At 47.0% G+C, this 14,280-nt stretch overlaps 1 protein-coding gene across 1 annotated transcript in view; it reads left to right on the top strand.

Moving 5' to 3' along the window:
* Positions 1–1,489: 1,489 nt before the first annotated feature.
* CCDC148 (coiled-coil domain containing 148) overlaps positions 1,490–14,280 on the top strand; it is a gene marked incomplete at both ends in the record, with an annotated part of 31,975 nt that continues 19,184 nt past the window's right edge. The window contains 8 exons of the mRNA XM_009082985.1: positions 1,490–1,611; positions 3,026–3,129; positions 3,695–3,777; positions 3,932–4,095; positions 4,334–4,429; positions 4,506–4,687; positions 11,570–11,708; positions 13,631–13,837. Of these exons, the coding sequence (XP_009081233.1) occupies positions 1,490–1,611; positions 3,026–3,129; positions 3,695–3,777; positions 3,932–4,095; positions 4,334–4,429; positions 4,506–4,687; positions 11,570–11,708; positions 13,631–13,837 (1,097 nt within the window). The remainder of the gene's footprint in view (positions 1,612–3,025; positions 3,130–3,694; positions 3,778–3,931; positions 4,096–4,333; positions 4,430–4,505; positions 4,688–11,569; positions 11,709–13,630; positions 13,838–14,280) is intronic.

The raw sequence follows: 14,280 nt of genomic DNA, 5'->3' as shown, positions 1-14,280 counted from the left end.
GTTTGAGGCTTTGTGTAGGCACAGTGGAAGTGCTGAGGGGATGCTTGGAGCAGGATCAGGGATGGCTCTGCAGGACTTACTGTGCATCTCCTCTGTGCTCCCTCTGCATGGCAGACACAGCTTCCAGCTGTAGGGGTTATCAGGGAATGGGAAAATCTTCCTGCTAACAGCTCATGGCCAATTTCACTAGAAAAGGAAACTCCAGCAGAGGCTGTAAGGAAAAGGCCCATTCCTTATCCCTGTAAGCTCCGTGGCTTATGCAAGGGCTGAGGATCTGTGCTTTACCAGGGCTTTACAGTGCTGGGGGGAAAGTTCAGGTATTTCCATTTACAATTGTAGTTGTGACTCAGCCTTAGGCAAGTATTTGTTAGAGAGAATTGTGAGAAGGAATTTTAAATTCTGAAAGTTCAATATTTTGTATTTCTATTCGTGTGTGTGTATATAAAATTTATTTCCTGTGTAAAATGCAAGACACAACCAACACATTGCCTTTTAAATACAAAGCTTGCATCTCCACAGAGAATCTTGCTGACTTAGGGGTGAGAGCTTTAAATTTGGATTGATGGGAATGAAAGCCCACAAAGGGGCTTAACAGAGATACCTAAAAGCCTGAAAACTGGGAGAAAGGAGATTATTCCTGCTAAGCTTATAGGAAGGATAAAATGGAAGAAATGAGTGGATCAAACTACTGAACACTTCTTGTGTAAGGTATATAGAGAATAAACTAGTCATAATGCAAGGTCAAAGGTAAAACCTGCTTAGCATAACACTGCCTTGGTAGAATGACTCCTGTGTGGAGGAGCTCAGTGGTGGAGAAAGCAGCACTGAGGAGCAGGAGGGGAGGAGGAATCCTCCCCTCTGTGCAGGTGCTGCATCCTCTCACCCTCCCAGTGCACCTGCAAGGGACCAGCCAAGTCACCTGGGGACAGAGGGGAAGAAAGACACAGTTCAAACAGGACTTGGTTTTCTGGATTTGTCCTGGTATGACTGCTGGTGTGCATGGCTGGAGAGTCCCTGGGGAGTGCACCTGCAGCTTGAGCTGTCTGCATGGCACTGGTGGTGTTCACACCTCGCAGAAAAAGTCACTCCTGTGGCTCAGTCCAGAGGTTGCAACAAACCTTGGAGCAGTTTTCCCATTGAAACTACAAGAATGCATATACTGAAACTTAGGTATTTCTGTATTAGAAGTTGCTAAAATTCCAGTAAATTCAGTTTAAAGTGAAATAATCATGAAACTCATATGCAAACAATGCTTTCAAAACTAAGCTTTTGTAAACAGACAACCGGCTCATGTTTCCTATACAATTTCTACCAGCTTATGTTTATTTCAAATTCTCATTCTCAAATTAATAATCTCTTGGTCACAGAAACTTCTAGTGTTTCAAACATGCTGGTTCTAATTTCTGCCTATGATGCTTTCATTTTATGACTCACACTTGTTATTTCTCCAGAATTTGACATGACCTTGTGTGTTTTATGTGATCACTAGAAAATGGGGTGATTCCTGCAAGAAATGCTCTTTGCAGCCAGAAGTACAAACCTGTTGACTACAAACATCTGCATGAACTTGCTGCAGAGGCAAAAATGGCCTCTGCAAAAACCCAGTTAAAGGTAGGATTTCCGTGTTATCTGTGCTGTGAATGTGTTTAAAATTCCATGATGTATTTCTTTTCCTGGGCCCAAGGGATCTGAGAATGAATAGGGATAACAAATTGCCCTAAGAGTGTTCAGCCAAAGGGCTCAAACCTGAGGGTTTATGACAGCATTACTGAGATTGGGATGTGTTAATGTCGATGTGAGGACTTGCTTTGAATCAGAGCTACAAAATAAGTCTGGATTCTGCTTCCTCGAGGAACTAGGCACATTCAGCCAGATGTATTGAGCTCAGATTCGTGTGAGATGGTTTCAAAAGTCTACTCTTTTTTAAAGAGAGATTTTAGCTTTGTGGGTGGGTGAATAGAGGCTGTGGCTGGGGGACTGGTGGGGCCCTAGCTTGCCTGTGCTGCTGGGAGCTGAAATCCAGCTCTCCCTGCTGGGACAGGGAGCAGGAATATCACACCTGAGCCAAGAGCAAACCCAGCACTTGTGACTGAGACTGCCACTCCTGTGCTGAGCTGGATGTGGAGTGAGATCTTTATTCACGTCTCCCTGTTAGGAACTAGGGCAAGACTTTCCAGTGGTTGTTTTTTTCTCATCTTGCTACCATTCTGCCCTAGAATAATGTGTCTGCTCTGTGTGTGAACGGTGTGAGCCTCTGGAATCTGAAGGGTCTTGCAACCAGAAGTTGGCTGGGATAGGGATGAGGACAGGTGTTCTGGAGGAAGGTGCTGGCAAAGCAGCACAAAGGGAAGGAGCAGGAAAGGAGCTCTGTGCTCAGGATCCATGAGAGGCCAAAGAAGTCACAATGGCAGGAGGATGAGAGCCAGGGGCATCTGGCAGCCACAGGCTCCTGGTGCCTTTGCCTTCCTTGCTGGCCTGAGCTGCCAGGCTGCCCCTGAGCAGCCTTCCCTGGCAGCTCTGTGCCAGACAGTGACTCCATCTGTCTCAGGAGCAGGTATTTCTGTTGGATCTGAGGGGTGAAGCAATGTTTGTGTGAAGCCTCAGACAGTTTCACAACCTCTTTCATTGATGGATTTTAAACTCACTGTTTTTTAGGAACCAGTTTTTGAAATTCTCGTTCTTGAAACACACACTTTCATCTTCCCACCTGTGAGAAACTGTATTTTAATTTCTCCTGCTCATCTCCCCCCTCTTCTCTTCACCTCCTGGGAAAGAGGGATGGAAAAGAAAAGAAGAAAATGGGCTGTATTTTTTTTACTTGCTCCTCTCAGTTAAATATGTGATTTGAAACAGAATCTACTGTTTTCATGAAAATTGGTTACATTTGAACCCACTGTTCTTGAGAAAAATACAGCTTTGGAAAAAGCTATTAAGTTCATCATTCTGCACTGAGAGGTTTCTGTATGAGGGCACTCGATAAGGCTGTTGAACAGATTCCAAACCCAGGCTCTGATTTTCCCTGCAGATTAAAAAAACAGAGCAAGTTTCAAAAATTGCCAGAGAGCAAATGCTGCTGAAACAGCATCGGCAGGTGTGGTGGCAGGAGCATAAGAGGCTGAGGGAGAGCAGGTAAGAGCTGAGGAGCCTCTGCTAAAGACAGGCTGCAGCAGACACGTCCTGGGCTGGCACTGATTCGGGGCTGTTATGAAGAAAACACCTATCTGGAGATTTTTGGGGGTGATGTGGAGGCTGGTGATGCACACAGAGGGTCAGGGGCAGGCAGAGAGCTCGTGAAGCAGAGAACTGTGAGTGCTGGGCTGTGTGCCCCTCGGTGATGGGCTCTTAGCTGCTCAGTTCTGTTGGTGTCTGTAGAGTGTGGAGGAGTATCAAAGCTTTATGGGCGTTTTTGATCCCTCTGGAACCTGTCTCCAGGTGTGTGTATTGTGTTCACAGTTTTGACAGGGAACACCAAGTCTGTTCTTGTCTGTTACCCTGTACACACACAGATCCATGAGCATCTTTTGCTCAGAGGAGCAAAATCCTTACCATCTTCATGTCCAAGTCCTGCGTTCCATACTTTCCAGGCAAAGAATCCCCTTTTTCTCTAACTATTTAGAGTATTTGGGGCTTATCATTCTTGCAAATGTAAAGAATAAGAAATTAAAGCTGTAAAACTCCTGATCACACCTTTCAGGCAAAAAGCAGAGGGAGAAATAAGGACTTTTCTGGCTGAAGCAAGCCATAAGCACAACTTTCTTTTGGATCTGAGGGACTTGGGTAAGAATTTTTTATTAATTCCTTAATTATTTGTGTAGCCATTTGTTGTTTGCTTGAGTTTTTAAATCCCTGTCTTGACAGGCTTGGGTTTAGAGAGCACAGTGCTGTGTGGTGTTCGGTGTTGGAGAAAGCTTTGTGTTTCACTTGGGTGCAGAGCAGGAGCTGTGTGAGGAGAGGGACACTCACCGAGCAAACACTGTGGCTCCTGTCTGGCAGCTGAGGGAGGATCTGGAGCTCCAGCTGGCTGAAATGCAGCATCACCTCGCAGGAGAATCTTGTCAGAAACCTGAGATCCGTTCCCATGAGCTGTTACAGCAGGTTGGGATTTCACTTTATTGTGACAATTTATTATCACCGTATTTTTAGCATCTTCATTTATTTTCATGTTGAACTTTGAGGCTGTGACTCACACGCAGAGTGTCCTGTAACCCCTGTCCTTGCCATGGGGTAAGTCTGTGCTGTGAGAGCACAGGGCTGGAAATCCAAGTGTTTCTAAATAAGAGCTTTCCTAGTGTAACACGATAAAGAAGTAACAGTAACATGTTTCATGAAATAGATCGAATTTGTGAAGAAGCAACAGAAGGCAGTTTTGGAAGTTCTCAGCCTGGAAAGTCTGGCTTTGGAAAGAGAGCTGGAAGACTACAAAGCCAAAGTAAGTTCAATTAGCAATTTCTTGAGAGAGCAAATAGCATGCAGAGTAGTGTCTGAGCAGCATTTCTTCACGGCAGGTATCAGCACTCTCTGGTGAGGAGGAAAGTGGGCTCTTGCTGGAAGTTCCTCCTGAGCTGCTGTCTCTGGAGTGCCCCCAGCCTGACCTGCAGACCTCAGTGGTGGACGAGTACCGACAGCTTGCCAGTGGGTACTGGGCAAAGCTTCGGGAGATGGATCAGCAGCTGGAAGGGTTAGAGAGGTAATGACATGCTCCTGTGTGTCTTCTGCTGGGGAATAAATGAGTGCCTGCAGTGCCATTTGTGCTGCCCAGAGCCTGCAGCTGGCTCTGCCCTCCCAGAGGAGGCACTGCCCAGCTCCAGGGTCAGACAGCAGGGCAGTGTTTACCCAGCTGAGGGAGAGGAGCCACTCCTGGCACCACCTCTCAGCTGAAATAATAAGCAACATGTTTGGTGGATTAGGGAACCAGCACTCTGGTGTGCATCACATGTCCTTTCCACTTGCTCTTTGGGAATGGAAGTGGTCCTTGCCGTGTGGTAATTACGCTATCACGTTCATGGCAGAGAAGTGCACCCTGTGAGACAGGTCTCAAACAGTTTTATCTGCAAAGCAGATAAAAAGGTCCAATCTTCTCACAAACACTGGGTCACTGCAGTAATTCTCATCACAAAGAAATGCAAGAGATGTATATAGCTCTGAGTCAGATAACTGCAAGGAGCAGAGACTGTTCTGTAAATGAGAAAGTTTATAGAGAGAACATTATTCCTAATGATCTAGAAATGCATCAAACCTGTGTATCACTTGGGCAAAGCTTAACCTGTCTAGAGTCCAGGAGACACTGAGCTGCAGATATTGGACAGGCTTTGACTCCTCTTTGTCATCTCCTGGTATCCCTCTGGCTTGGGATGGCTTTGGATTTTAAGACTGGGAATGGGGAGGTCAGTGGAATGGTTTGAAGCCTGGGCAGAAGAAACTGGAGACAGCAGGAAGGTTCCTGAGTTTCTCTGGTAAAACTATCTCATGCTGCTTCCAAATCTTTGTTTTCTATAGACACAGACAGTGCAGCTCTTAGATCTTCTGTCCCTGCTGCTGACTGAGTTTGCTGTGCTGAAGCAGGTTAAAGATGTTGGATGCCATAGGAAGTGATGTTATGATCTACTTATCTTCGGTACAAATTGTTCAGATACGCTGTAGGTTCTTTTTCTGTTACCCAAACCCTGTATGTCATTGCTGTGACATCCCAGCTCTTACAGCATGACACTTATTAAAAATTGCTTTGATTTATCCCTTATTTGCAGCATTTATTAAGCAGCAAGTGGCAAACTCACTGCTGCTGTCTCTGATACTGTTACGGTTGCTTTTACAGAAGTGTTAGCAACCTTAATGAGAAAACCTGTGACAAATGCTAAATCATGCTAAGTCTTTCCAGTGGTTTTAAATAAAACGGTGTTCAAGTTTATGATCAACAACACAATTTGGGTGAAAATCCATGTTAAAATCTTTGACCCACACAGCATGTGTGCTACTAATAGACAAGCATCAACATGGGCAACAGAGGGTATGAAAATGTTTAGAAAATCAGCCCTGGTGTTTTCACTGCTCATGGGCCAGGAGTGAATTTAGGCCTGGAGCTAGCTAATTTTGCACTGATAATTAAATAACAGAAAAATGCCATATTTGCAAGGGAAGGAATTCATTTGTAGGCATGGGCACGTGTGCAGTGGCACTGTGAAGGAATTAGGCTGTGATCTGCAGATCACAGGAGGAGATGATAGTGGCAGCAATCTGCTGGGGCTGCCAGAAGGTGTAGGGCACCAGACCCAGTTTGGGTCTGTCTGTGTCAGGACAGAATCACAAGTGAACCATCAGCATTAGGCACTGTATTTAAAGCTAGACCCTGGGGTTTTCTCAGAATTGCAGAATCAGGTTAGAGGGGACCAGAGTGGGTCACCAGGTCCAGCCTCCCTCCTCGAGCAGGGAGGAGTTTTGTTTGCTGTGCTGTACCAAGGACTTTTTGTTTGCCTTCTGGCCTCCAAGTCTTTACTGTATTGCTTATTTGTGTTTCTAATATTTTACCCACAGCCACATAAAGAGCCGTGTTTCCCATGGAAAAGGCACAGGGTCTGTTCCTGTCGTGGCATTGCTTACTTCCAAGATCTCTCTGCCTTTCCGAAAGACACGACACGCTGTCACTCCTTACATTTATATTGGCTGATTTGCATGGAGATACTCTGAGTTTGCAAAGAGAGAGCCTTGTGATTGAAGCATTCTGTAATTCATCACGCTGACTCGACCCGAGTGGCACAGATAATGCTGTCAGAGAGGGAGTGACAGGTCTCTGCCCTTGCTGTGTATCCCCTGGGCTCTGCTGATTAGCACAGCCTTAACGAAGCCTTTGCAGTTGTCATTTCTCTGTGCCCAGAGCATCAGACATCCTCCTGCAATGCATCTTTCCCCATTTCTATGATTTGAGGAGTTGCTCAGTAGCACAACATGATTCTATATCGTGACACCTTGGTCACTCCAGGTGGGGATCTCTGCTCTGTCCTCCTTCCTCTCTCATCATGTGCTTGAATGTACAGCAAGGAAACCTTCAGTTAATACTCCTTTGGCACTGCATATCTCGTTTTTCAGCTGTTCAGACTGTCTGGAACAGAGAGTTTGGAAAATGCACATAGAATGTCCAGAGAAAACTCAGAATAAGATCGTATTTCAGTCTGGTCTCTTCTGTCCTTTTCAGCCCCTCTAGAAAGCACATGGCAGTTGGCATTGCTTCTGGAAATGGAAGAAGAATTTGGGTTTTTTTTCCAAGCACAATACAGGATTATAATGTTTTATAATCGAATTTAATTTCTTTTACTGCTGCTAAAACACGAATTTCTGTGTTTGGGAAGTACTCAGGTCCTGTCCCACAGACTGTGGACTTGGAACTGGTGTGTGTGTTACAGTCGATGATTCTCTAAGCACCATTATATTTTTGCCACAATTTCCAAGGATGCCTGACTTGTCTGAATCACTCGAGGACGGATGGAGCATTGCAGATTCAGCACTGCATCCTCTGCAGCATCCCTTCCAACGAATGGATAGCGAGACCAAGTCAAGCAAATTTAGCTCCTCTTTCCAGGCCCGTTACTGGGATGTTTCTGGTACAACAATCAGCAACGGCATAATGAATAGCAGGGGAGTGCCATCTCCCTCGGTGGCATTGTGGCAGTGTGTGCCTGCAAATCCAACACGACAGCAGCGCCAGCGCACGCGGCTATTGCAAGGGATCTGCGGGGATTACAGGGGGCCGGGGGAGATTCCCCTCGGAGCTGTTTGTATTCTTTAGGACGTGTAAAGCCACGGATTACTGCTGGGGAAATCTGTTTCAAAGGAAGCAGCTGCCTCGGGGCTGCGGCATATAAGACAATTGCTGTGTTTCAGCTCTGAAACAAGATAAGGATTGTGCTTGCTCTGGCAGAATGCTGCAGCAAGGAAAAGGAGCACCAGGCTGGAGATTTGGGTCAGGCCTTCAGCCTGGCAAACGTTTGTCAATATCTTGGCGCTGCAGAATTCATGTCAAACGTGTTGGCCCTTCCCAGACTTGTTTTAGATGAGATGATCCTTCCTGGAATTGTACAGGAGTGCGAGGTGACATCTCGGATCTGCTCAGCAGAATGTGTTGGAATTGTGAATGCTCTGGGCTGGGTCAAGCTGGGGCTTTTTGGTGCTGTTTTTCTATGAGCAGCTGACAAAATCTCAGCACAGCTGACAAATTTTGGCACAGCTGACAAACCAAGGCTTTGGCAGCCAGTTTGTCCCTACTTTACAATAAGCTACTTGTAGCTCTAGCTCCAGCTGATTGCTCCCCGGAGGATCTTCCACAAGCCTTAATTTCTCCTTCTTGTTTTGAGCAGTGCAGTGATTCATCCTTACCTGGACATTAGAGGAATATAAATCAGAGGGAGCTTGAGAGAGATACAGGATGGAGGAGGCAGGAACTGATGCAGCAGCTGGTGCATCTGCCTCTGTGTGCCAGAAGCAGGAGAGGTCTCTGTGGTGTTCCCTGCTCTCAGTTCGAGGTGTAATGCTCCCTGGCCAAGGTGTATCTTACTCTGCCTTACTCATCTTGTAGGCAGAAGGTCTCTATTTGTTCACCAACCTGTGTGGTCAGAAGTATCTAAGGTAGAAGTTTACAAAAGAGAATCAATCTCAGCTCTTAGAACTGTCTCACTGCTGTCACTAAAGTGACATGTTCAGACATCACCATGCTGAGGTGTGTCAGGACTCACAGAGGAGGATTACTGATTTCTTTCAGAAATTACAGGAGGTAGCTCCAAATCCAAGCCATAAAGTAGCAAACCCTCTCTTAGGATGGCTGGTACTCCCTCTGAGTGGAGCCTGCCAGGGTGTTATGGTGGTTCTTCTAGTAGGCAAAAGAATGAAATATTGGGGCTGGAAAGATGGGAATTCTAGATGCTATTTTCAGAAGAAAGATATTTTTGTATTCACTCGGTTCAGATCAGTAGGAGCAGTTGCAGTGAAAGAGATCTAAATCCCAGCAAAGGATGATTAATTTGTTATTAAAGTTATTCTCCAGAAATCCTATGCCGCAGAATATCAAGTTAGGACACACAGATTCTGGAATTAATAAATGAACCGATTTCACAGCAAAGCTCCCTCTAGAGAAAAGGGAGGAGCTGGAAGCACTAGCTCCGAGTGCTTTTGCTCATGTCATTTCACTTGTTAGATTGTGTCCAACCTCTGCTTGGTAGTTGTCAGTCACAGCAAACCAAGTTTTTACAGGAGCTGCATCTCTGCTCCCCTGGTTCAAGGCCACTTCTTTTCACAAGGATTGGGTGTCACAGCAAGCTCCTCGGCCCGAGATGTTTCACAGAGCTTAGAGAGGAGAAAGGAAAACGGGTGAAAACTCTCTCATGTAAGCTTGTAGAGGGAAGGCTGTCTCCTTCCACAGCTTTAGTGATTTTAGCTCCTGATGAGTCTCCAAGTCAGGATTATTGCCATAGCATCCCAGGCTCTCAATCTGTACCTGCACAGGTGGTGGGGAGTGTTTTGGTGGAGCTCGTGCTGCTGTACTGGGGCCCAGCCCCACTCATGCTCACCCCCTGTCAGGGGCTGCTTGGTGTTCTCTTCACCAGAAATCAGGTTCTGTTCAATCCTGGGATTTGTTGGCTATGTTCTGTGGCTTGTTCCAGAGCTGTCAGACTGTGAGCCTTCTCTGGGTGGCAAAGCCAAGGCTGAAGTGTCAGTGTGTGCTCTCTGTCCTGTGCCTGTGGGCACTTCTGTCTCTTTAGAAATTAATTTTCTGTGTGCCACGTTCACTTCACTCCGTTGATAATCAGGTCAGCTGCTCAAAAGCTCTGCCCAGGTAAGAGTTAGGGATTCGTATTTTCCTGCAAGAATCCCTTTCGTGCCTGGAATCTCTGTGACAATGCACTTTGTTACTGCAGAGTTTTGCTGTGTTTCTAGCACTAATGGCCATGGTAATGTGATCGGGTGCATTGCAGGAGGCAAAGTGTGATTTCCCCTTGCCAGGCCACCCTCATGTGGTGCTCTTTGCACAAAAGACAAGAGTAACTTCTAATGTTTATTCAAAGACAAGTATACCATGTTCACACCAGTGTGTCCTTGTATTTGGTTAGCATGCAGTTGCCACCATTCTGATCCTGGAACGAGGATTCTGTGCTGAAAATGTCATAGTAAGCTAAAATTCATTCTTGTTTGGTCAGAGGACTGAAGTGAGGAGGAGAGAACCTCTGTTTCCAGAAAGATGGGTCAAATCTCTCTAAGACCATACGGATAAACACACAGCTCATCTGTCTGCCTGAGGGAATGGTAAAATAAATGCCTTTAGGTGGGTGGAGGCAAATTGGCCTCTGCCCAAATCTGGGCCAGCTTCAGGGCAAAGCAGGCAGCAGAGAACGTGCCAGGGAGGAGGAAGAAATGTGAAAGGCATGTCATGGAGAGACAGGTCCCTTCCCTGTCAGGGTATTGCTTAGAAATGGTATCTTGTGTCTCTGCACTCTTGAGATGTGGCTGCAGGTGAAGCTAACAGGGCTGGGGATGCTCCTGTGCCCTCTCTGTGCCCCGGGGTGCAGTGTCTTTCAGGGCAGTTGTGTTAGGGGTTGCCTAGTTCTAGCACTCCCTGTTTTCTCCTCAGACATAATGCTAGCTCATATCATGAAGTCTAGTTTAATATAAACTGCATGTGAGCATCTCACCAGAAGTCCCCTCTGCAGTGCCTGTCCCTCCTGCCTGCAGGAGCAGAAGGCTGTGCCCGTCCCTCGCTGGACACAGCGCATGGAATCCTGAGGCACCTCTGCTGGCTCGGGGGGGCCCGGGGCTGCAGCAGCTGGGAATTCGGGAGGGGGTAGAATCTCGTGATTGCCTTCTTCTAATTCTCCCTAGGCTCTTAGTCACTTGTGAAACCAGGTCACTGGGCTAGAGAGACCTCCGGGCCTGACTCAGTGTTGCTGCTCAGATGCTAACGCTGCCGTTAATCCCTCGGGACCAGGGTTCAGACCGAGGAAAATCTGAGCCACTGAACCCGAGCCCCTGGAACTGTTTTAGCTGGGTGTTGTTCTCACTGCTCTGGTTTCCCAAGCCAGAGGAATGCATGCTGGTTCTACACCTCCTGCTCTGGGAAACGATGAGCCCTGTGCCTTGCTGGGGCCCGTGGCTGTTGGGAGTGTGGTGTCAAACTGGTGCCTTGCTCAGCTGCACACAGGGACTGTGGCCTCATTCATCCCGTTTGGATCATGTGTTTAGCCCTCAGTGGTAGTGTCTGGTCGTCTTCTTCCTCATGCACATGTACTTTCCCTGTGGGGTGAGTATCCACTGATGGAGCACGTTGGAGAAACACAGTGCCATTCCCCAGTAAAAGCCAGGTTAGAAACAACAGTTCAGCAGAGTGATGGCACAACAAGTGCACACATTAGCAAAGCAGTATGTGTTTGCTTGGTTTCATTAAATCTGGTTTTCTCAGCTCTGGCCAGTGCCCAGTTTGCAGTGTCAGGACTGTGACCCCACTGGAGATTAGGCTGTGAAAATAAACCAGAACCAAACTCCTCCTTTTCAGTGTCTAAGTTATACTGGGGTGGATTGTTTTGCATTCCTATAGGAGCAGTGACTGGAAGAAAGAAGACCAGTGGGTTTTCCAGACTGTTATCGATCAGTATCCGAGTGATCTCCAGAGGAGGAGGACTTTGTACCTGGATATGTTGCAGAGATACCTTCCCCACAAATCCAGGCACGAGCTGGTCAGTGTTGGTTTAAATATTCATCACTTCTACGAATTCTTACATAAATTATGTAGTGAACATTAGTATAAATGTTTGTCAAAGTTCTTTGTTTTAAAGTTTCTTAATTATAGTGTTCTGTGCAGAAAAAGAGAGATATCTCTGTGTTCAAAACGCAGGAACTTTCAAACCTGTCCCTCCCCAAAACAAGCCCTGGGGAGATTTTGTAGTTCCACATGCTCTTACAACCAAAGTCACAGAAATAATTTGTTGGCACTGCTTTTGCTGCAGTTTTATAGCTGTGTCATGCTACTCTGCTTCCCCAGGTGCTCTTTTTTTCATGGGGATGTATAGCACTGTCTAGGAATAGCTATTTTAATTGTTCTGTGGTGCATATAGAGCAGGAAGAGTGGAAAGTTATCTCCTGCTCTCAGGGAGGCTATTTTTATATACATAATGCCTCTGGAATTGATTGCTGGTTCTTCTTACACTCCGCAGTGGCTAAGCACACAGCAGCTAATAGAGACACCCATTTCGAGGCCAGGACACCTCAGGATGTCCTAAGGAAAGGGGAAGCTTTTTTTATCTCTGCCTGTATTTTTAGGCCATCTACTTCCCTATGTTTGAGGAGTGTCTAGTGCCAAGGAGTGACAGTGAAGTGATGCTGGTAATTAACCAGAGTTCCACTGGAAATGAAGTTCTGGTGGATGGCAGAACTTTTGCCTGGGAGCACTGGCCTGAATGGTCACATGCTTTACACCACAGAGGTGTATTTTAAGCACAGCCACGATTAATGGGGCTCCCTAATGCTTTGAAGGCTCATTTAAAATTTAAAAATGCTAAATTTAAAAATCAATTCTACATGGAACTGGTACCTCTCAGTGTGTGCATTAGCATGATAAATATGGAAGTGTTAAAACAGTGCTAAGAATCTAGTCTTAAATCCTGTGTAACTTTGGAGTACCAGCCTGGGAGCCTTCTGAGCCTCCTTCCCTCCATGCAGGGTGGGTCAGAGGACATCCCCAGAGCCTGATCCCACAGCAGCTCAGCAGAGAGGTCTGGTTCTAGGAGAGCATCCCATGCCTTGCTTATGAGTCTCTTGGCTTTGGGCACTGCTGAGTGTGGCTCTGTGCAGTCTGGGGCAGCAGCCACGGCCAGGGCAGCTCTTGATGCACTGGCCCTGAGCCACTTTATCTTCATCCAAACACAAGCTGATAGGAGTATCTGTGAGCTGGGCACCAGGCCAGTCAGCATCCCCCTGGCCCCTGCCAAGAGCCTGGAAATTAGCATCTGGAATGGTCCCATTGACACCTATTGAGCAGCCAGCCATCCCTGGCATCTCCTTCTCCCTGTAACCTGTGTTTTTGGGTTCAAGACTCTACTGCCTCAGCCCATACAGCCTTACCTGCTCCTGCTGTCAGAGTTGTGAAGTGTGGCTGTCCTGGGGAGCCTCGCTGAATTAGGCCAAAGGAGGTGTATTTCAGGTGAAACACTCCCTGTTTTGCTGGGTGGTGACACTGGTGGTGGCAGTGTGCTGCTTGGCAAGCTGAAAATCCCTGTCCAAATTTTCAGTTGGGAAAGGAGAAGTGAGGCTGGTTCTCACCTGCACTGCTTTTGTACACTCACTGCCATCGGTGTCCTGTTTGGCTAAGGAAAAGTCTCATCTTGCTGGAGGTGCTCAGTATCCCTGGAGATGTATTGGAAGGCCCTACTTGTGCTTTATGCCCTTGAGGGCAGCAGGAGCTGTGCACTCAGTCTAGCCATGCTGCAGGACGTAGCTGAGCACGAGCACAGGGCAGGGATGGTGTGGCTGGAGGGATGTCCCTGGCACTGTGCACACAACCACCAAATCAAGAGCGTGCAAAGTTTGCAAGGGTTCTAGAATAGATTTGTTTTATTAATACACGGGTTTTAAACCTTTCTGAAATGCTCTCCTCTTTCAGGTTGTCCATGAGAAACTTTGGGAGCACTGCCATTCCATCAGGGCTCGGCGCAGAGCTCTGCTGTTAGGCTGGGCCCGAGCTAGGAAAGCCTTCGTCCTTCGAGCTCTGGCCACGGCTGCTGACGCTGCTGCTGCTCACGAGGCAGAAGTGGTGCTGGCTGATTCTAGGCAGAAGCAACAGGATATCTGTGCTGAGCTGAAAGCAAAGGTACGTTTGGTTTTAGATCCACCGCGTGCAAATCTGCTGCTCCCTCGTCAATTCGAAAGGAAGGTTTTTAGACTGAGGCTAGTCCATTTCAGAGAGGGGATGGATATCTGTCTGCCCTTGTGCTGACTTTGAAGAATGCCTTCTGAGACCTGAAACAATGGATCCTATAACCTGTTTGCCCTTGTCACAGGAGTCTCACAGTATTCTGAAAGGTGATTTACTGTGCAGAGAGGTGAAAAAAGAGAAATGCCTGGGTGGTTTGGGTAGGAGAATAGAGCGAAATGGGAGGAGCCTGGAGGCAAGAGGAAGGTGCTGTGATGTTCATGCCTGGGGCCTTTGTGGGAGGAATCCCATTTCTGGGCATGGGAAACATGTTGAGATTTGTTTGAGCTGCTCTCTGTGGTGTTTGACTTGCACAGAAATGAGCATACATGGTGTGCCAC

This window comes from Acanthisitta chloris, unplaced genomic scaffold (assembly GCF_000695815.1).
Source record: "Acanthisitta chloris isolate BGI_N310 unplaced genomic scaffold, ASM69581v1 scaffold14729, whole genome shotgun sequence".
NCBI classification, from domain to species: Eukaryota; Metazoa; Chordata; class Aves; order Passeriformes; family Acanthisittidae; genus Acanthisitta; species Acanthisitta chloris.
This window is presented reverse-complemented; position numbering and strand designations above follow the sequence as displayed.